Source organism: Monodelphis domestica, chromosome 8, assembly GCF_027887165.1.
Source record: "Monodelphis domestica isolate mMonDom1 chromosome 8, mMonDom1.pri, whole genome shotgun sequence".
NCBI classification, from domain to species: Eukaryota; Metazoa; Chordata; class Mammalia; order Didelphimorphia; family Didelphidae; genus Monodelphis; species Monodelphis domestica.
Window position 1 is genome coordinate 86,015,555 of NC_077234.1, and position 23,475 is coordinate 86,039,029.

The 23,475-nt window shown below is 34.4% G+C and overlaps 1 protein-coding gene across 38 annotated transcripts in view; it reads right to left on the reverse strand.

Annotated features, from left to right (window-relative positions):
- The window catches only part of ZDBF2 (zinc finger DBF-type containing 2), a 151,692-nt gene that overhangs the window by 22,425 nt on the left and 105,792 nt on the right, over positions 1 to 23,475 (reverse strand). For 37 of the 38 annotated variants that reach the window (XM_056806906.1, XM_056806888.1, XM_056806884.1 and 34 more), the window contains 2 exons: positions 22,568 to 22,673; positions 17,268 to 17,395 (listed from right to left, as the gene is read on the reverse strand). In XM_056806906.1, the coding sequence (XP_056662884.1) occupies positions 17,268 to 17,395; positions 22,568 to 22,673 (234 nt within the window). Of the gene's footprint in view, positions 1 to 10,312; positions 10,362 to 17,267; positions 17,396 to 22,567; positions 22,674 to 23,475 lie in introns of those variants that run through there. The other variant, XM_056806904.1, reaches the window with a different exon arrangement.

The window sequence follows — 23,475 nt, forward strand, 5'->3', positions numbered from 1 at the left end:
CCAGAATAAGAACCAATGCTTAGGAGAATTGAAGGAGGAAATAGATAATAAAATGATACTAGTAGGAGATCTAAACCAACCACTATCAAATTTAGATAAATTAAATAAATAAAAAAGAGGTAAAAGAGGTGAATTAAATCTTTGGAAAATTAGAGTTAATAGATATATGGAGAAAAATAAATAGGGACAAAATGGAATATACCTTCTTTTCAGCAGCACATGGTACATTCACAAAGATTGATCATACACTAGGTCATAAAAAAATAGCATACAAATTCAGAAAAGCAGAAATAATTAATGCAAACTTTTCAGATCATAAGGCAATAAAAATAATGATCAGTAAGGGTACAAGGAGAGCAAAATCAAAAATCAATTGGAAATCAAATAATATGATGCTCCAAAATCGGTTAGTTAGAGAAAAAATCATAGAAAATTAATAATTTCATTGAAGAAAATTACAATGGTGAGACATCCTTTCAAATCTTATGGGATGCAGCCAAAGCAGTACTCAGAGGAAAATTCATATCCCTGAGTATATATATTAACAAATTAGGGAGTGCAGAGATCAATGAATTGGACATGCAAATCAAAAAACTTGAAAGCGAACAAATTAAAAATCCCAAGAAGAAAACCAAATTAGAAATCCTAAAAATTAAGGAAGAAATTAATAAAATTGAAAGTGATAGAACTATTGAACTAATAAATAAGACAAGAAGCTGGTACTTTGAAAAAACAAACAAAAAAGACAAAGTACGGGTCAATCTAATTTAAAAAAAGGAGAGAAGAAAAGCAAATTAGTAGTATCATGGATGAAAAGGAGGACCTTACCTCCAATGAAGAGGAAATTAAGGTAATCATTAAAAACTTCTTTGTCCAATTATATGGCAATAAATATGCCAATCTAGGTGATATGGATGAATATTTACAAAAATATAAATTTCCTAGACTAACAGAAGAAATAGAATTGTTAAATAATTCCATATCAGAAAAAGAAATTCAACAGGCCATAAAAGAACTCCCTAAGAAAAAATCCCCAGGGCCTGATGGATTCACAAGTGAATTCTATCAAACATTCAAAGAACAGCTAATCCCAATACTATATAAACTATTTGACATAATAAGCAAAGAGGGAGTTCTACTAAATTCCTTTTATGACACAAACATGGTACTATTTCCAAAGCCAGGCAGATCAAAAACGGAGAAAGAAAACTACAGACCAATCTCCCTAATGAACATAGATGCAAAAATCTTAAATAGGATACAAGCAAAAAAAACTTCAGCAAGTGATCAGGAGGGTCATTAACTATTATCAAGTAGGATTTATACCAGGAATGCAGGGCTGGTTCAATATTAGTAAAACCATACACATAATTGACCATATCAACAAGCAAACCAACAAAAATCACATGATTATCTCAATAGACACAGAAAAAGCCTTTGATAAAATACAACATCCATTCCTATTAAAAACACTAGAAAGCATAGGAATAGAAGGGTCTTTCCTAAAAATAATAAACAGTATATATCTAAAAGCATCAACTAACATCATCTGCAATGGGGATAAACTATATGCATTCCCAATTAAATCAGGAGTGAAACAAAGATGCCCATTATCACCTCTATTATTTAACATTGTACTAGAAACACTAGCAGTAGCAATTAGAGAAGAAAAAGAAATTGAAAGCATTAAAATAGGCAATGAGGAGACCAAGCTGTCACTCTTTGCAGATGATAAGATGGTCTACTTAAAGAATCCTAGAGAATCAACAAAAAAGCTAGTCAAAATAATCAACAACTTTAGCAAAGTTGCAAGATACAAAATAAACCCACATAAGTCATCAGCATTTCTATATATTTCCAACACATCTCAGCAACAATTATTAGAAAGAGAAATCCCACTCAAAATCACCTTAGACAAAATAAAATACTTAGGAATCTATTTCCTGAGACAAACACAGGAACTATATGAACACAAATACAAAACACTTTCCACACAACTAAAACTAAACTTGAACAACTGGAAAAACATCAACTGTTGATGGGTAGGATGAGCCAATATAATAAAAATGACCATCCTACCTAAACTTATCTATTCAAATGCCATACCCATTGAACTTCCAAAAATTTTTTTTACTGAATTAGAAAAAACCATAACAAAGTTCATTTGGAAGAACAAAGGATCAAGGTATCCAGGGAAATAATGAAAAAAAAAATACAAAGGAAGAAGGACTTGCAGTCCCAGATCTTAAACTATACTATAAAGCAGTGGTCATCAAAACAATTTGGTACTGGCTAAGAGAGAGAAAGGAGGATCAGTGGAATAGACTTGAGGTAAATGACCTCAGCAAGACAGTCTATGACAAACCCAAAGACCCCAGCTTTTGGGACAAAAATCCACTGTTTGACAAAAACTGCTGGGAAAACTGGAAGACAGTGTGGGAGAGTTTAGGTTTGGATCAACACCTCACACCCTACACTAAGATAAATTCAAAATGGGTGAATGACTTGAACATAAAGAAGGAAACTATAAGAAAATTAGGCGAACACAGAATAGCATACATGTCAGACCTGCGGGAAGGGAAAGACTTTAAAACCAAGCAAGATATAAAAAAGAGTCACAAAATGTAAAATAAATAATTTTGATTACATCAAATTTAAAAATTTTTGTACAAACAAAACCAATGTCACCAAAATTAGAAGGGAAGCAACAAATTGGGAAACAATCTTCATAACAAAAACCTCTGACAAAGGTCTAATTACTCAAATTTATAAAGAGTTATTAAATCAATTGTACAAAAAATCAAGTCATTCTCCAATTCATAAATGGGCAAGGGACATGAATAGGCAGTTTTCAGCCAAAGAAATCAAAACTATTAATAAGCACATGAAAAAGTGTTCTAAATCTCTGATAATCAGAGAGATGCAAATCAAAACAACTCTGAGGTATCACCTTACACCTAGCTGATTGGCTAAAATGACAGCAAAGGAAAGTAATGAATGCTGGAGGGGATGTGGCAAAGTAGGGACATTAATTCATTGCTGGAGGAGTTGTGAATTGATCCAACCATTCTGGAGGACAATTTGGAACTATGCCCAAAGGGCGATAAAAGACTGTCTGCCCTTTGATCCAGCCATAGCACTGCTGGGTTTGTACCCCAAAGAGATAATAAGGAAAAAGACATGTACAAGAATATTCATAGCTACGCTCTTTGTGGTGGACAAAAATTGGAAAATGAGGGGATACCCTTCAATTGGGGAATGGCTGAACAAATTGTGGTATATGTTGGTGATGGAATACTATTGTGCTGAAAGGAATAATAAAGTGGAGGAATTCCATGGAGACTGGAACCTCCAGGAAGTGCTGCAGAGTGAGAGGAGCAGAGCCAGTAGAACATTGTACACAAAAACTGATACACTGTGGTACAATCGAACGTAATGGACTTTTCCATTAGTGTCAATGTCCCTGAACAACCTGCAGGGATCAAGGAGAAAAAAACACTATCCTCAAACAGAGGACAAACTGTGGGAGTAAAAACACCGAGGAAACGCAACAGCTTGACTACAGGGGTGGAGGGGATATGATAGAGGAAAGAGTCTAAATGAACAACCTAATGCAAAAACCAATAACATGAAAATGAGTTCTGATCAAGGATACATGTTATACCCAGAGGAATCACGCATCACCAATGGGAGGGGTGGGGGTGGGGAGAGGAAAAGAAAATGATCTTTGTTTCTAATGAATAATGTTTGAAAATGACCAAATAAAATAATGTTTAAAAAGAAAAAAAAGAATACTGACATTTACAAAAAGGAATTAAAATATTTGAATAGATTGGGAAAAAAAAGAACCAATGCTGATGCCAAGAATCTCAATCACTAAGATTAACTGAGATCTAAACTACCAAGATAACTAAGAAAATACTTTCTTATGACAATTATTTTGGAGAAAACAGTGACTAGAGACTCCAATCTTTTATGGGTTAGTTTCCTTGAATTCCAAAGGTGTAGTATTTTGCTGCTGAGAAGTTTTCATGTAATAGGACAGTTTTGCAGCTACAATTGATTATGGTCATCATAAAAATCACTGTAGAGGGGGCAGCTGGGTAGCTCAGTGGATTGAAAGCCAGAACTAGATATATGGGAGATTCTAGGTTCAAATCTGGCCTCAGACACTTCCCAGTTGTGTGACCCTGGGCAAGTCACTTGACCCCCATTGCCTAGCCCTTACCACTCTTCTGCCGTGGAACCAATACATAGTATTAATTCCAAGACAGAAGATAAGGGTTTAAAAAACAAATAAATAAATAAATAAATGAATGAAATAACAATCACTGTAGAGAACACACTTCAGAATTTTAAATAACTTTTTATTTATATTTATTTTTTAATAAAATTTGTCTATAGAAAATACATATTCTTTTATAAAAATATACCTAGATCTGTATCTATATAGCCCATTATATATCTCTCTATCTCTCTACATAGTTACAAGGTATATATGCATGCACTGTATAGATTTCTCTGTCTACTTATATAATCTCTGGCCATCTTGTCACCCTCTACTTTACCAACATGGATGCCCTTCAACAGTCCAACTACTCTGTTCATTAATGGAATTATAATCAAATCAATACTGTAATTGTTACTGGAAAAGGTGTATTGACATACCCTTCTACAGATTACTAATCAGTCCCATAACTTTCCAAAATACCTAACCCTGGTGATCATTCACCTATATATTATATCCCTCTATTAGTATAGAAGCTCCTTGAGGGCAGGGACTGTCTTCAATTTTAGATCTATATTCTGAGAGTTTAGTATAGTGCTTGACATAAGTAAGCACTTCAAATACTTTTTCATTTGTTTATTCATTAATTCACTCAATCATGCATACATTTATGCATGTATTCATTCACACATAAATATGTAAATATGTACATTAACACTAAATAAAAATCAAAATATTTTAATAAGTCAATCACTGTTCTTTTAGCAAAAAGTTTCAAAACCTAATGTGGCAAAATACCCTTCTTGATAAGTAATCCTAAATTCCCACTGACTAGACTGTGCTTAAGAACTAACCCAAATAGATAAACAAAGTGGTAATAAAATATTCAGAGCAATATTTATTTTTATTCATTGTAAACTAATTACAAAATCACTATATAAAAAGTGAAATTATTTTAATCTTGAAATTGAAGATAATTGTCATGGGGTATGTGTATAAATGTGTTTGTGAATATCATCTGTAATTTATTAATATGACTTTAATTACAGTCATTACCTTTCCTATCTTATGAAGTCTGTTTTTTTCATTAACATTAGGTTGCATTTTGATGTTACATTTGATGTTTATTAACAGTGCATTGTACTTTCTAAAAATTAATTTATGTTCATATCTTAATTCATAACAAAATAAACTTTGGTGTACTTATTACTAGTGCTGGCTAATTCCCCAGAATGTCCCTATTTATTTGAAAATTTTATTAATCTTCATTTCGATAATAACCATAGGTCCCAAAGAGCACAATTAGAAGAGGAAAGAATCATAAAAATAAATCAAATAGGATAGTACAGCTTCATAAACAATTGGGCATGAGTGATTTTGTGCTCTGTGTATGTGTATAAAGCATGTATCATAACTAAAATTTATTAAGATTTATATGTATACACATAATTTATAAAGGTTTTTTTGCATTACTATTGCATTCTATCTTATCTCAAAGTTAATGTTCATAAAATAAGTGGTATTACTGGGATAACTCCGGCTTTAAAGTGATAAAAATAAAAGCAACCTATCTTAAACTATAAAGAATGCATCAGTTCTGATATTGTTTATTATCAAAAAAGAATACTTGTTCTACACAGACTTACAGTTTGTCATCCTATTTTTTTCCCAAACATCCATTTTTTTCTCCTTCCCTCTCAGTGGTTAGAGCATTGGGTCCAGAGGCAAGTCATTTAACCTGTTTATCTCAGTTTCTTCATCTGGAAAAATAAGAATAATACCACCTACCTCCCAGGTTTGTTGTGAGGATCATATGAGATAATAATTATAAAGTCCTTAACTCAGTGAATTGTTAAACCAATTACAGCATGAACAATGTATTACTGTGCCAGTTTTCCCAGCACCATTGATATTTGTCATTTTTCTTTTTTTGGTCATCTTTACCAAGCCAGTGTTTGTGAACTAGTGTGAGAGAAAGAAAATCCAGACTTTTGGAAGGAAAGCCTGGTGGAGTTGCAAGGATTCCATTAGCAGTGGGAGTTGGGCATAGAGAGGTTTGGAACTCTGAAAGGAAAAAAACTCTGAGAGTCAGCTGGCTCTGCTCTCTTGACTGAGACCTGCTGAGGAGAAGGTCCATTCTTTGATTGAATCCTGATCCCAGAAACCTCTCTCCCTAAAACCCGATCCCAACCATCCCACATCAACAAGTGGGCAAAGACCTGGAGAAGGAAGAAGTCCACAAGACCAGTCACAATCTCCTTTACCCTGAACTTAAGACATCTGCTGTGCTGTGTCAAAAGCCAGGGTTCACTGCTCTGAACCTCTCATGGGCTCAGGCCACCAAACCTGAGTTACCTAACTTTGGGGGGAAGGGTATCTAGATAGGGATCCCTTCTCCTCCCTCTTTCCTTTTAACCCCAATCCACCATTTCAACCTTGTCCTTCATTTTTGTTTTCATAGAATAAACCTGTTACGAAATCCTTTAACTGACTCAAGCCTCAGTCATAGCTAAGGGGGGAGAGAAGTGATCTCTCTCCCTAGAAGAAGCTTATAATTTAGGAAGAACCTGGTAATAGAGAAAGAAAAAGGTAGACATAGTGAGGGGCCATAACCAAAGAGGATTGAAGGGGAAAAAAAACAGACTCATCTCTTGACTTAACTACAACATCATCTCCTCCTCCTTTGTCCTTGCCTTGAGGGAAGGAAGACTCTCCATTTTCTCCCTCTGTTCTCTCTCAGCACACTCCCCCCACCCCCCATTATTACAGTAGCTCAAAATTACCTTCATTTAAATTTATCTAATTAATGATTTGAATCCTGTTTGTATACACGGAAAACTGGTTGCTCATATCCTCTGACTATTTATTAACTAGGAATGGTTGAACTCTTACAAACCTGAATCATTTCTTTCTATAATCTGAGATATGAGGTCTTTATCAGAGGAACTGATGGAAAGACGACCCCCCTCCCCAGGCTGTTTCCCTTTTGAGCATAAGCTTTGTTTATAAAATTTTTAAATAACCAAAACTGTCCATTTTGTTTTCTGTGAGCCTCTATCTCTATTGGGTCAAGAATACTTTCCTCTCTATAGAGAGATTTTAAGGTCAATTTCTTCTCTAAGTTACATATCCATGTGGAGTTTATCTTGGTATATGGTATGAGATGCTGGTTGACTGCTTACTAGTATTCCCAGTTGTTTGGTAGAATGTGTTCTCATCTCACTAACTGGAGAGTTTGGGGGCTAACTGAATACTATGCTACCATATTAATATGCTTTCATATGTAATGGGCATAATATGTACCTCTCTCCACTATTCAACCTCTATTTTTTAACCAATACCAAATTGTTTTGAAAATTACTATTTTTTTTTAGTATATTTTGAGAGCTGGTACTGCTAGGACTCCTTCCTCACTTTTTCCTCTGAGACTTTTGCTCCTCTAGATGAACTTCATTAATTTTTTTCTAATTCTATTTAAAAAAACATTTGGGTAACTTGATAGGTATGGCACTGAATAAATTAATTTCAGTAATATTGACATTTTAATTATATGTCAGCCTCCCCATGAGCAATATTTGTCCAATTATTTGGGTCTTTATTTCTGCAAAGTGTGTTTTGGAGTTAATTCAGAAACATAATGGTTGTATTTTAGTAAATAAGTTTCCAGATATTTTACACATTCCAGTTAGTTTTAACTGAATTTTCCTATCTTGTAGAATTTTATTGGTAATATATAAATTACGATGATTTACTTTATATACTAAAACTTTGCTGATTTAGTATTTCAGTAAGTTTCTGACTCTTCAACGTTCTCTGTATAGACCATTATATCATCTCCAAAAAGTGACAATTTTAATTTCTCTTTGCCTATGCTTATTTCCTTGATTTATCTGCCTTCCTTTACTGGTATCCGAAGAAATTCTAGTATTGTGTGGAACAGTACCAATTAACATCCTTCTTATTTGCTAGCTCTTATTAGAAATGCTCACATCTTTGTCGATCACATGTATTTACCTTTGGTTTTTGAAAGATACTATTTACTTTATTAAGGAAAAGTCTTCCAATGTTTTTTTTTTAAACCCTTACCTTCCGTTTTGGAGTCAATACTGTGTATTGGCTCCAAGGCAGAAGAGTGGTAAGGGCTAGGCAATGGGGGTCAAGTGACTTGCCCAGGGTCACACAGCTGGGAAGTGTCTGAGGCCAGATTTGAACCTAGGACCTCCCATCTCTAGGACTGGCTCTCAATTCATTGAGCTACCCAGCTGCCCCCTCCAATGTTTTTAAGAGAAACAATGGATTTTGTCAAAGATATTTTTAGCATTCAATGCTAATCATATCATTAAGATTTATTATGTTCTATATTTAACCAATTTTTAATTCCTCATATAAATCTAGTATGATCATAGCATAAATATTAAACATGTTGTTGTTACCTATTTGCTCTTATTAAAAAAAATTTACGTCAATGTTGATTATGGATACTGCTCTATAGTTTTCTGTTTCTTTTATCTGCCTGGTATAGGTATCAAAGACATATTGGTATATTAGGATGAGAACAGAGGTATCCATCTTTAAATTTTTGCTAACACTATCAATAATAAAAATAATTGTTCTTTGGCTATTTAATAGAATTCACTTGTAAATCTCGCTTGTAAATTCATCTGATACTGACATTTGGTTCTCCTCTCCCCCACTTTAGAAGATTACTTATAGCTGTTAAATTTCTTTTCATAATATTGGAATATTTAAATAACCCATTTCTTCTATTATTCTGAGCATTTTATATTTTCTTATCTCTTCACCAATTCATGTAAGTTATTGGTTTTGACAAACAGTTAGGCAAAACAGATTTTTATTTTTTCCTTTATTTCCTCATCAATTATTATGGAATTTCCTACATAATTTTTGATAAGAAGGATGTTTTTTCTCTTTTTAATCGCTTTAGCTATGTCTATATTATTGTACTTTACGAAAAAATTAGTTTTATGTATCAATGCAATAGTTGTTTTTCCCTTTCAGTTTTGCTCATCTCTTCTTTGATCTTTTCATATTTTGCTATTTAGTTGCAGTTTTTAGTTTAGTTAGTATTCTCATTTTTTAGTTGTATGACTAATTGATTTTTTCTTTCCCTCTTTTATCAATATATGCCCTTAAGCATAGGAATTTTCCCCTCAGGATTACTTTATCAGAAAGGAATATTTTGGTTAGCTGTCTCATTCTTTAAATTTTATTTGACATTTTTCTAATGTTCCTATAATATACTGTTTGGTATAAACAGTTTATTAGAATTAAGCTACTTTAAATTTTAATTCTACTTTCCTTTTTTAATTGAAATTTTTATTTAATTAATTTATAATATTTTTACATGGTTCATGATACATGTTCTTTCCCTCTCGTCCCCTATGCACCCCCCCCCATAGCTGATGCACAATTCCACTGGGTTTTACTTGTGTCATTGATCAAGACCTATTTCCACATTATTCATAATTGCACTAGGGTGATCATTTACAGTCTATATCCCCATCAACCCATGTGTTCAAGCAGTTGTTTTTCTTCTGTGTTTCTATTCTCACAGTTCTTCCTCTAAATGAAAATAGTATTCTTTCTCATAAGTCCCTCAGAATTTAATTCTATTTTCAAAGACTTTTTATTGAATACATTTTTATGACACTGTGAACAGTAAATAATAGATTTAGTATTCCTGCCTTTCTGAATTTTTTTCCTGAGGATATAGGGTTGATTTTTGTAAAGGTGTCATGTATATACAACTGATATATTTAAACTCCTTTCTGTTCCCATCAAATAATCACTAAAGCTCTTTCAACTCTTAAGTTTTCTAATATTCTATTTGTCTTTAAATTCTTGCCTGTTTAACTTTTTTTGTTAAGCTGTGTCTAAATATGAAAGAGTTACCATAAAGGGCCCCCACTATTATGGTCATAATGTCCATTTCCCCTATAATTTAATAAGCTTTTCCTTTAAGTATTTAGATGCTATGGTATTCAGAGTATGTGGAGTGTGTGTGTGTGTGAGCTTTTATGTGGTTTCCCTGCTTATCTCTTATCATGTCTACATTTACTGTACCTTTATTTGAAATCATGACTGGTATCCCTGGCTTTTCTGAGTTCACCTGAAACATAATGGATTCTGTTACAATCAATTACTTTAACTCTTTATCAATCTTAATGTTTCAAATGTGTTTCTTCTAAACAAAATCCGCTCTGTTACCCAAATCTATTCTGTTATCATCTTCTATTTTATGGCAGAGTTCATTCTATCTGAGTTTACAATTATAGCTATTAATTATGTATTTCCTATTTGTACTTGTTTCTTTCTGCCCCAACCCACCCCACTTCAATCTTTACAAATAAGGCAGTAAAAAATAGGGCATTAACCCAGCCACCTATGATTGATAAATGAAGTGATTTCCCTTCCCATAACCACAGATTTTTAACTTTTTTCCCCCTTTCCTTTAAATTTCTCATAGCTACTCCCAACAACGGAGGTTGTTTTGTCCTTATGATCCTACCTTCCTTGTTATTGCCTCCTCTTATATATCCCTTGTTGCTTTCTATTTCTTTGTTGCATTTGATGCATTTCTATCCCATGATCTCTGTGTGTCCACTTGTAATTATGTTCAATCTTCCTTTACTAATTCAGAACAAAGTGAGGTTCATGGGACACTATTTCTCCTAAGTCTTCCTGCATGTCTAAATGCTCTTCCTTTCATATACCTTTATTTTGTGAAGTAGTGAGTTCCTTCCCTTTCTTCTTTCCCAGTACTCTCACCTATCCCTTTCATTTCAGTCCTCTCCTAGGAAAACTAACCTCACCCTACTCCTAGGCCCTCTGCATGACTTACACACTTTTCTCTGGATCCCTTAAAGACATGAGGAGTCTAAAAATACATTTTTTGTCCTAATAGCATTTTAAGTCATTTATCCAATGTGGTCCCTTCCAAATGAACAAATGTGTTATTCTATGTTGGGTTTTTTTACCCTTATACTTCCATTTAAGAGTCTAGTCTAGACTTTTCATTGAGAATTCCAAAAGACTTATTTCATTAAAGATCCCTTTTCTCTTGGGTCATATTATATTCAATTTTGACAAGTTATTTCTTAGGAATATCATTCTCATCTCCCTTCTCTCTGCCAAGTCTTTTGTGGTCCTCACTGGTTCATCCCATTCTCTGGATGATTACAATATTTTTCCTTGATCTGGAAGCACTAGGATTTGGGCTATAAATATTCCTTAATGTTTTCATTTTGGTGTTTCATTTTGAGCTTTGTTTCTTAGGGATCTGGATAGTTTCCATTTGTGAATTCTTAAAATACCATGTCCAAGATTTTTGTCTTTTTTTTTTTTTAGGACACAATTTTCAGGTAGTCCAAAGATTCTTGGATTTGGACTCTCCCTTTATCTGTTCTCCAAGCCAATTTTTTTTATTATTATATTCCTTACAATTTCCTCTGCTTTTTCAATATTTTTATTTAATCTTTCTTGTTGGTCAATGAGTGACTCTCCCCCCCCCCCCCTTAGTACATTTTAATTTTCAGAGTATTTAATTCCTGGGTATAGTTTCCCACCATCTATTGTAAAGATCCTCCTTGCCATTCTTTTCTCCCTAGCTATTCCATTTTGTACCTCTTGTTTCATTTCTTACAAGTACTTCTGTATTCCTCATGGAATGAATGTTCTCTTCTCTGAACTTCTACTTGGAGTCACTCTCTTTTTCTGATTGAGGCTTTAGTGATCTTTTGGTTCAAGATATTTCTTTAATGTATTTGTCGTTTTCTTTGATTTGCTCATATTTAGAGCATCAGGTGTAGATTGTGGGAAATGGGGGGCGGGGTCTGTGCATGAATACAACTCTGCTCATTGGGCAGCTGGGTGGCCTGATAGAGTATCTGGCCTAGAGAGAGAAGGTCCTGGGTTCAAATCTGGCCTTGGATACTTCCTAGTTATGTTCCCTCGGCAAGGCACTTAAACCCTCCATTGCCTAGCCCTTACCACTCACGAATTGGAACTGATACTCAATATCAATTCTGAGTCAGAAGGTAACGGTTTAAATAACAAAACTCAACTAATATATTCTTGTATGGTATGAGCAGGCCCCAACCTACTAAATAAATTGTTTGAATCATCAACTATGACTTAACAAGAGTTTTCACAGATACTGACTCGGTGCTCTTCTTCCATTTCTGCAGGGCTCTGGAGTTTCCCCACTGGTAGGGCTCCTTTTTTGCTGCCCCCTCGGATAGGCATCCTCCTGCTATCATGGGTCTCTGGGCACTGCCTTGCACCAGGTGCTATTCATTGCTTTTCTACTTGTGGCAGAGCTCTGGGACCACCTTGTCTGTGGTCTTTCCATAAATTATGTCTCAAAATAAAGTATTACATGAGTGATCCATTTTTCTGGCCACATAATTCTCAGAAACACTACATAGGCCCTATATTACATGCATTTCTTAGTTGTTCATGGGTTGCAGCTTGTTCTGTCTATTATGCCTCTCTGCTTTTTGTTCTAGCACTTAACTAGTCCTTTATAAGTTACTTAGTATGGTTTTAAATTAAAGCCCTAGAAGAGGAAAGTGAAATCTAAAAAGAGCTGCCATTTCAAAACATGTACAGATTTAGGACCACATTAGGATGACTGATAAAAGAATATGTACACATACAGATGTATATGTGAGTACACATACACATACACACATGCATACATGTATACAAGCCAAAGCACTAAGAAAAATTAAGAAAGGAAGAATGGAAGGAGGCTTTATTTATTTATTTTTAATCCCAACAGGGCTCTGAATCTGTTCCTGTGGTCTTGAAATCATAGCTCTTATTAGACAACTTCTTACTCTATAGAGTTTTAAAATTAAAACCATTCTGAAAAATTTATAAGGGGCTAAAACAATATATAGAGGTGTGATAAAAACAAGCTACAGCACATTCATGGCTAGGGGGGGATATATATAAATGTATGCATATATATGTGTGTATACACACACACACATATATACACACACAAAATATAAGGAGGGAGATAGCACACCTTAGTTAAGATTTGTTTTTCCGCTTTACCACTTTGAGACTGTCTTCCCTCAAAATCACATCAGAAAGAAACCTATATCTATGAAAAAATTCTTATGTCTTCTTTGCTTATTTAGATCGCTTTCTTTTTTGTTTTAATTTTAGCTGTTAAATTAGACTAGCTCAAAGTAAAAGAGAAGAAAACTTGAAAGTTCCACTTCTTTAAGGATATATCTTACCAATAACTATTAAACCAACTAAGACTACCTCAATCATGGCACCCATCTCTTCTAATACAAAATTTTCTGTAGACTTAAATGCCTACCCACATGATTTGTTAAAAAAAAAAAACTGTCTTAGAAAAAGAAAATGTACAATAAACAAAAGACAATAGGGACCTTTTAGCAGAAACAGTTAAATGAAGTGTTGAGTGCACACATGTGAGTTTGTGTTTTAGATCAGAACCTTGATTTCACTTGCATGAGTAAATTCTAGAAAGAAACTGGGACACTAAGAGGTTAGGTAACTTGCCCAGTGTAGGGAAGACCCAGATGGAAGCTTCCCCTTTGGAACATCCTGGTTCTGTGCCCCTGCTCACTATTTTACAATGCACTGGGCTCTCCAGAGGGCTACCAGGCTGCACTGTCTGACAGTAAGAGTTTTCTCTGAGTCAGTCAACCAACAAGTACTTAATAAGGATTTACTATGCAAGCTCAACCCCTGCTCCCAAGGAGCTCAAATTCTAACAGGGAAGACAACACACAAATGACTATGTATAGATGAAATATATTCCCTATAATGGAAGATAATCACAAGAGAAAAGAATTTGGAGAAAGATCTCCAGCAGAATGTGAGATTTTAGTTTTGTCATGAAGGAAGACTGAGAAGCTAAGACTTGGAAGTAGGAGAGGTCATTCCAGGCACAGTACCTGGACATCTAGTGTCAAGGCAAAGAGATAGCAGATAAAGTGTCACGTTCACCAACAGTAGGTCAGTTTAGCCAGATTATAAAGTATGCAAAGTGGAGTAAAGGTGAAAGAATACTGGAAAGGTAGGAAGGACCAAATTATAAAAGGTTTGAAAAATCAAGGGGAGGAGGTAGGGGTGGGGAGAAGAGACAACAACGCAGTCATCCTTTTTTTTGTAACAAGATCCAAATTTTTTCTAAGCCTTTTCCTTTAGATCCTTTGACAAATGACCGCTCAACATCATTCAAATTGTACTACTTCTAGAATGGACTCCCTCAGTGTACCTTTACTCTAATTTGGGTTCTCTTTTTTGGTTGTTTAACAATAACGTTTATCTTCCATTATTAGAATAGATAGGAAGTATTGGTTCCAAAGCAGAAGAGCAGTAAGGACTAGGCAATTGGACTAAATGACTTGCCCAGGGTCACAAAGCTAGGAAGTGTCTGAACCCAGGACCTCCCACCTATCTCTAGGCCTAGGGCACTATCCACTGATCCACCTAGCTCCCCACCACCACGTTCTCTTCTTCAGTGATGCTTCTCATTTAGCATACCCAGGATATATAGATGAAATATATTCCCTATAATGGAAGATAATCACAAGAGAAAAGAATTTGGAGAAAGATCTCCAGCAGAATGTAGCATACCCAGGATAATAATGCTAGAATCCAAATGTACAGCTCCATTATCACTTAGGGCAAAAAGTTATGAAACCATTTATAGATCTCAATTTTTCATTAATGTTTTATCCTTCTATTTTCATTTTCAAATGCCCTTGGAATAACTTTGTTCTCATCAAGCTTTCTTTAAATGAGCTTCTCTACCGCTTCCCTCTGCTAAGAAAACATTACTTATAATCTTCCATACCACTTCTCTTCTATTAAATTTCACAAATGGGTTAAAATTCCAAACTGGTATTGCCCTTGACTGTTGTCTCTCCAGGCAATGCAATCAGAGGTTTGATGGCACAGGCAGTTTCTAGATTCTTTGGATGTCATTAGAGCACAGCAATAGTAATACACTGGCTCAACTTCCTTAAGACAAAATGGCAGTTGGGTCCATTTGTGTCCCCTAATTTAATTTCCATTTATTATTAGCTTCAACATTTTGATTAAGTAGATCAGATAACTGTTTTAGTCACACACCAAATCTTATTATTTCTCCAAGTAAGCAAAAAGCATTGATTGAGCACTTACTGTGTGCCAGGCACTGCTCTAAGTAGTAGAATTACAAAAAAAAGCAAAGGCAGTCCCCCTGCCCTCAAGGAATTTGCTTTCTAATAATAGAGAAAATACCTAAATCAAGAGGTACATACAAGAAACACAGAGTATGCTTTAATCAATAACAACTTGATCTTTACTAAAGAATGCTGGATTTAGCAAGGATCTAGATTCAAACAGTGACTGTTATTTGCTTATCACCTATATGGCAAGTCATTTAACTTCTCAGGGTTCCATTCCTTCATTTGTTAAATGAAGGGGAATCCTTCAAGCTCTACATCTATTTTTTTCTTACTATTATCCTTGGATACATGATCAAACCAATTCTAACTTCTTTGTCACTTGAAGGAAAAATTGTGAGCCTTTTTTTTTTCCATTTTGCTGTAATTTTCTTTTGCCCTCTGCTTTCATTTGTAATAAGAACGTCAAGATTGATATAATTCATATCCTGAAGAACACACACTGGTCATTCAACAAATAAGCTAACAGTATTTATTAATAAAACTGGCCATGAGCAAAGAATACGATTCTTTGTTTCTCAAATGTCTCTCAAGCTATCTCTTGAAAGATTTCCATTAAATGCACTTATATCTGAGTCCTGCTATATGGTTGTAGAATGTGCCAAAAGGTTATCACAGTTAGGTCTACATGATCCATAAAGAGTTTTCTATAGCAGTTTATTTTCACCATAATACTATGTTCTGAATTTTTTAATTCAAATTTTTTAAAAATTCTCCTGATACTTCTAGCCCATATTTTTGGGTAGACCTGCTTATAGCCTATTCAGTCTTATCTTCTGTCTGTGACAACTAGTTTAAATGTGGCAAACCCACAAGTCTGATTTTTTACATTTCAACATATTTCAAGGGTGTGTGTGATTTCATCTACATAAGTCCTCCCTACAAAAGGTAGACCTCAAGCCCTCCAATGTGTAACTAAATGATTAAATGTTTCTCTATTAATTTTTTTTAATCATCAACTCTTAGTCAACTTTCTGATACTAAAATTCTATTAACTCAACCAGGACAGTCCTCAAACACAATGAGGACTGTGGTAAAAATCTTCTCACTTGGTAAGACCTGCCAGACCTTGTGCTTCAATGATGTAGCTTTCAAGAACACAAGTTTACTGTTAAACTGTAGAGGATGAACAGAGTAAGACTTTTGTTTATTCCAGGACTTTGCAAAAAAGAAAAAACTCAAGACAATGAGTACAATATAATCATTTAATTCAACAAATATTTACCCATTCATCTAAAGCTAATATTATATAAAATATCATGCTAGGTAATCTTTGGAATAAAAAGAAAAAGACAATTCCTGCCACAGAGGAGCTTACATAAAGGTAGTTCAAAGTGTCCTTTTTTTGTTTTTTCTACTATTACAAAACTTAATAAAGACTTCTGGCCTATAATTAATCTTTTTCACTAGATTTTCAGTTATTAATATTTTAAAAGCTGGTTTCCAATACATTATTTATTCCTGTTGAATCCTAAGTTGACAGTGAATGATATTCTTATGATAACACATTTGTTTCCAGTGCTCTATAATGAGGTACTAAGCTAACGCTTTTTTTAGGAAAAACCAAGAGAAGAAACCAAGTCTGAATCAGTGAAATTTCTTATTTTTAAACACCTGAAATAGTTACCAAAGTTTTCTACTCAAACTTTTCACTTTATCCTTTGTTCTTTGATATAAAAATTAACTCTTAAGAGATGTATTCCACTGAAACATTTCATACTTCTATTTACTATGATATGGACTATAGCAATACACTATTGATAGCTTCCTTCATCCTACCCACCACCACCCTGTTTTACCTGTTATCATAATACTGATGTGGGTGATACTGCATGACATCATGAAGGAAACGATCCAAAAGGCTATTGGTACCCATCCGATATCTACAATATGTAGCAAAGTATCTGTGTTGGGGGCTGATTATATGCTGAAAAGAAAGGAAAGATGGGCATTACTCAAAGGGAAACACAAATTATACAAAGCTGAATTCATGAAAAGGTTATACAGTTTAATTCCATTCAAATCAACCAACATTTTTTGAATTCCTGAATTTATTTTTTTCTCTTTTCTCTTTTTTCCTTATTTTTATTATTGCTTTTCTTTTATTTTGATTAGAATATCTGATTTTTCCTTTTTCTCATTTCTTGTACTTCAGCTACATACAATCAATATCAATTTTTATTCTACAATAATATAAGTTTAAATATATAAATATATACTTGCTATAATATTAATACATACCCAAATAGCTTTAGACTGTGGGAACCTGCCATTTATTGATAATTGTTATGGGACTGTGATTAATGTTTGTGTCTGATTCTAGGAAACAGGATCAAAAAGGAGCACAGACTTAACCTGAATAGTGCCAAAAAGCACACAGGTCAAAAAAAAAGAAACCAATCCAGGTAGGATTGATGCACTTCTAAGCCAATACTAAGGACTTGAACCTAGTGTGAGACTCAAGGTTGCGACGCTTGACATATATTAAGGCATAGGCCTTCCTTGTATCCACACTCTTTGTGAAAATACTTATAGACAAGTTACCAAAGTTTGGGTATCATCCTGGCTCCCTCTATCCCTGAGAATAAAGGTAAAATCAGACCAGGGAATGACATTTCCCTATCAAAATAAAAATCTGGTCCTTTTTTTCTCTCCTATAGTATGGCAATTTCCTGTAGCCTTGGCTGCAAATGGGTAAGCAAAATATTACTGCATTCTATCCTACAGACTTGTGGAATTAGAAATTACTTTGATTGGACCCTAATACAAGGGCCTGTTAGAAATTTATTCTTGCTTACTCAAAATTTTGTATACATAGATTTTTATTTTGATACTCATTTTGAATTCTTTTTAAAAATATATATATATAAAAGGGTTTAATTTTTCTTTCATTATTTTTTCTTTTGTTTTTGTTGTTTTTGTTTTTGTTTTAATTGACTCACACACCCCCATAACTAAACTTTGCATCCTGAGCTGAAGTGGGTGTTTTTCAACACCTTCTTGGGGGGGGGGGAGATTGTATTTTCATAAAATCCAAGATTTAAAATTTTGTTCGAGAAGTATCTTCAGAGAAAAAGCTTGCTAATTCCTAAATCCAGAGAATGAACCGTTTGCAGAAAGATACCTAAACCCTTACACTACAGGAAGGTCCAGAATGAACCTTGGGGTCCAGTTGATTGAACTGAAGGTTGATTGAACATTCATTTTGAATGTACACTCTTATGCCAAAGGGGACTGCCCTCTAATTGGCTTGTGTCAATGCGCCCAGCAAAACATTGGTTTTGCTGTCTCTCTCTCTTCTATTTCCCTCTTATCTCTAAGCAGGTAAAAATTTTGCGGGTGCAGGATGCTTATGTTTAGTGATCAATTGGGGAGACTAGTCCCCCAATCATCATTAGGGGGGATTGTGATTTTTTTAGATTTTCCCCATCTTGCTTGGTCTAACACCCAGGAATGTGCACACCCACACTACATGGGCATGTGCTAGCAAATGACAAATCAGAAACAACTAACTGTCCCCTGGGCTGTCCTAAGCCCTAAGCCCTAAGCCCAAAGGCTGTCCTTGAGCCACCATTGGCACATGTGAGATGCAGGAAGTGAGGTAGAGAACTGCCTTTGGAGTCTTCATGACTTCCTGTGGAGAGGGCTAGGCAACAGTTCAATCCTGGAACTCGAGCTTGGAGGAGCTCCCACAGATTGCTTTCCTTCAATCGGTCATGTGAGTGAAAAGGACTAACTCCCCTTTTCCTTGGCTCTCAGGGGAAGGCCGCCCTTGGCCAGAGCCTTGAACTCCTGCCTGGCTCAGTCTGAGTCGAAGCAGTTTGCGTTAACACTCTCACTCTCTCAACTCTCTCTCTCTCTCTCTCTCAATTTCTTCCTCCTGTTGTAATTAAATCACCATAAAACTCCATTCTGACTTGAGTGTTTCATTCAAGATTTAAGAAATTAAATCCTTGGAGACCAATAATATTTATATTCAGTCTCAACCATAAATTTACCCTTTACAGAGTTACTATGGTTGATGTTGAAAATAAAAATTCCTGATTTTGAAATCTAAAAGGCTAGAAAAGGTTTGTGTGTGTGTTTTTTTTTATTTTACTTTCTTTTTGAATGTCTCATACATTGGACCATTCCTTGGCACTTTATACATTCTGCCTTTCATTATATTCATTGCTATAAAGTTCTTGTTTTCCCTATTAGACTGTAAATACAAATAATTAAAAGTGAAGAAGCCTAAAATTATGTCGAATCTAACCTAATAATCACAGTTGCAATCAAGGTCCACCAAGAGAAGCAACAGAGTCAGTGCTAAATCAAGCATTTCTTATAATTCAATGCTCTTCCCAACAGACCAAGCTCCTTGATGGCAAAAATTATGTCCAATTTCATCTTTGGACTCCTAAATCTGTAACATACTTTGGTCTAGCTAAAGTAGTTAATAAAGAAATAAATTAATTGACTACATAATGTTTAAAGGTTGAGTCACTTTTACTTGACTATCTTTGGTAATATGACAAACAAAAGCTGTGTTACATTTAAGTCACATTAACAATCCTGAAAATTGAATTGTCTCATAAATGGATATATGTACTTTCCAAAATGTAATCTATAGAGAGAATTATAAGAAGCACTTCCTTCCCAGGGTGGCTCAAGGCCTCCACAGCTGCTTACTGACACTCCAGGAGTAACCTCAGAGATGAAGAGAACAATCTCAGAGAGGAAAAAAGTAAGCAAAGCTACATTTAAACCCTACTCTAATTCTTCTTATATTCACCTTGTTCTTCCAAGAAAGATTATATCTATATGAGCAAATGATAAAAATAATAATGAGTAACAACAGACCATACCTAAAAACTCACCTACAAACTTCAATTTCCTAACCCTTTTTTTCCAAAAGATCTACCATTTACCTCAAAAGAAAATACTGAGACTCCTCAAATAGACTTTTAAAAATATAACAGAAAAAAGTTTTTGTACAAACAAAACCAATGTAACTAAAATTAGAAGGAAAGCAACAAATTGGGAAACAATCTTCATAACAAAAACCTCTGACAAAGTTCTAATTACTCAAATCTATAAAGAGCTAAACCAGTTGTACAAAAAAATCAAGCCATTCTCCAATTGAAAAATGGGCAAGGGACACGAATAGGCAATTTTCAGTTAAAGAAATCAAGACTATTAATAAGCACATGAAAAAGTATTCTAGATCTCTTATAATCAGAGAGATGCAAATCAAAACAACTCTGAGGTATCACCTCACACCTAGCAGATTGTTCAACATGACAGCAAAGGAAAGTAATGAATGCTGGAGGGGATGTGGCAAAGTAGGGACATTAATTCATTGCTGGAGGAGTTGTGAATTGATCCAACCATTCTGGAGGACAATTTGGAACTATGCCCAAAGGGCAATAAAAGACTGTCTGCCCTTTGATCCAGCCATAGCACTGCTGGGTTTGTACCCCAAAGAGATAATAAGGAAAAAGACATGTACAAGAATATTCATAGCTACGATCTTTGTGGTGGCCAAAAATTGGAAAATGAGGGGATGCCCTTCAATTGGAGAATGGCTGAACAAATTGTGGTATATGTTGTTGATGGAATACTACTGTGCTCAAAGGAATAATAAAGTGGAGGAATTCCATGGAGACTGGAACAACCTCCAGGAAGTGATGCAGAGTGAGAGGAGCAGAACAAGGAGAACATTGTACACAGAGACTCACACACTGTGGTACAAGAGAATGTAATGGACTTCTCCAGTAATGGCTTTACAATGTCCCTGAACAACCTGCAGAGATCTACGAGGGAAAAAAAAAAAAACTATCCTCAAGCAGAGGACAAACTGAGGGAGTAAAAACACTGAGGAAAAGCAACTGCTTTACTACAGAGGTTGAGGGGACATGATCGAGGAGAGACGCTAAATGAGTGCCCTAATGCAAATACCAACAACAAGGAAATGGGTTCAGAGCAAGGACACATGTGATACCCAGACAATCGCGCCTCAGCTAAGGAAGGGGTGGGGGGGTTGGGGGAAGAGGAAAAGAAAATGATCTGTTTCCAATGAACAATGTATGAAAATGGCCAAATAAAATAATGTTTAAAAAAAATAAAAATAAAATAAAAAATATATATAACAGAATACATGTGTAAATCAAAATTAACAAAAAACATTAACATTCTAAACTTTAGGGAATATATACTTGAACTATTATGTCTAGCTGCTTGTTTAGCAAAAGTGCAAATAGACAACAAATTCTTTATCCAGTGATAATATTGGAAAACTAAGGAAAAGATTTAATAGGGAAAGCAGACATACTGTTAGTGGAGTAGTGAATTAGTCTAACTCATCTGGAAAACAACTTAGAATTATGCTATAAAAAAGTGACTAAAATGTCCATATTCTCTGATCCACACAGTGCCAAGCATATATTACAAAGGAAATCAGAGACAGAAAGAAAGGCACCATATTCATCAAAATAGCAACAGAAGCACTTTTTGTAGTAGCAAAGAAATGAATGCCCACTGATTGGGGAATTGTAGTATATGAATATATTTGAACATTACTGTATCATAAGAAGTAATGAAGATGAAGGATTCAGAGAAGCATGGACAACATATATACTGCATGATTACCATAATTTAAGTGAAAAGGAAAAATGAGTGTTATATGTAATTAAAATGATCAAGTTTGGCCTCAAGGAGAAAAAATGAACTTCCCTCTATTTTTTTCAGAAGTGGGGAACCAAGGGCATTGAAATACTAAAGGAAGAGTGAAAGCTGTCAGACGTAGCCAATATGTTGGTTTGCTTTTTAATTATTCCCCAAGTAAACAGATTGGGATAACAAATAGATTAGGAATGAAAGTGAGATTAAAGCATTTTAATATGAATTTAAAATTAAAAGAGAAAGGACTTTATTACAACACTAAGAAAACCTTTCAAGTATGAGTCCTAAATAGAACAGAAAGAAAACCTTAACTATAAAAATCGAATCTTATTTCTAAAGACAGAAATCTTTACAAGACTTAAAATGAAATAAGAAAAAAACATGAATGAAGAGCAAGTTTCTGTTATATCCTGCCAAGTTATCAGCCACCTCTCACCTGCTCAAGGTTAATATAGTGCACATGGCAACAGTTGCAATATCCTTGTCGGTTCTGCATGATGGATCTCCTAAAGTCAGCTGCCTCGTGGCTCTGAACCCTCAAACTAAAATGAAAAGATATAAATAGCATCATAATACCAATAAGAAATTTCCTAAGTATTTTTTAGATTTATTTACTCATAGTTTTTAAAAAATGTTAATATCATCAGTGGAACTAGTCATTTTTATAATTAAGAGGTTGATTCTGTAGGAGTAATGTCCTGGAGAATAGCTGAATCAATCTTTTTTAAAGATTTTTTTTTCCCTTATTCAAATATGAAAACAATTTTTAACCTCCTTTTAATAAAAATGTTTGAAAAATTCCATTGCTTGTTTCCTCCCCTTCCCAGCAAGCAACCTGATATAGACATGCATAATACTGTAAAATATGTCCATCTTTTAAGAAAAACTACTTATTCTATGACATTAGTATGCTAATGAGCATTTGCATTGAGGAGTTTACTCACCTTAAAGTATGTGTCTTGAGCTTTAAAAATTGTTTAAATATTTGCATCACATTTCTGTATTTGCAAAAGTTCCTTTGCATTTAAAAAATTATATTCCAACAAAGGATTTGTGATACAATAATGTCATGTGAACACCATAAATGTGATATTCTTAACAACTCACTCCTATAATCTTTGATTCCTTGTTAACTTTCCCATGGCACATGATCTTTTCTAATTAGATTAGAAATAAAGAAGACAAATGTCTAAGGATATTTATAACTGGAGAAGGAAGAGGATGCAGACCTATGTCATTACCTTAGGGTATTTCCTCCATGTAAACAATAAACTGATCTGTAACTTACAGTCTTAGAGAATTATTTAGGATACCAAGAGGTGATTGTAACCTGCCCCAGTTACC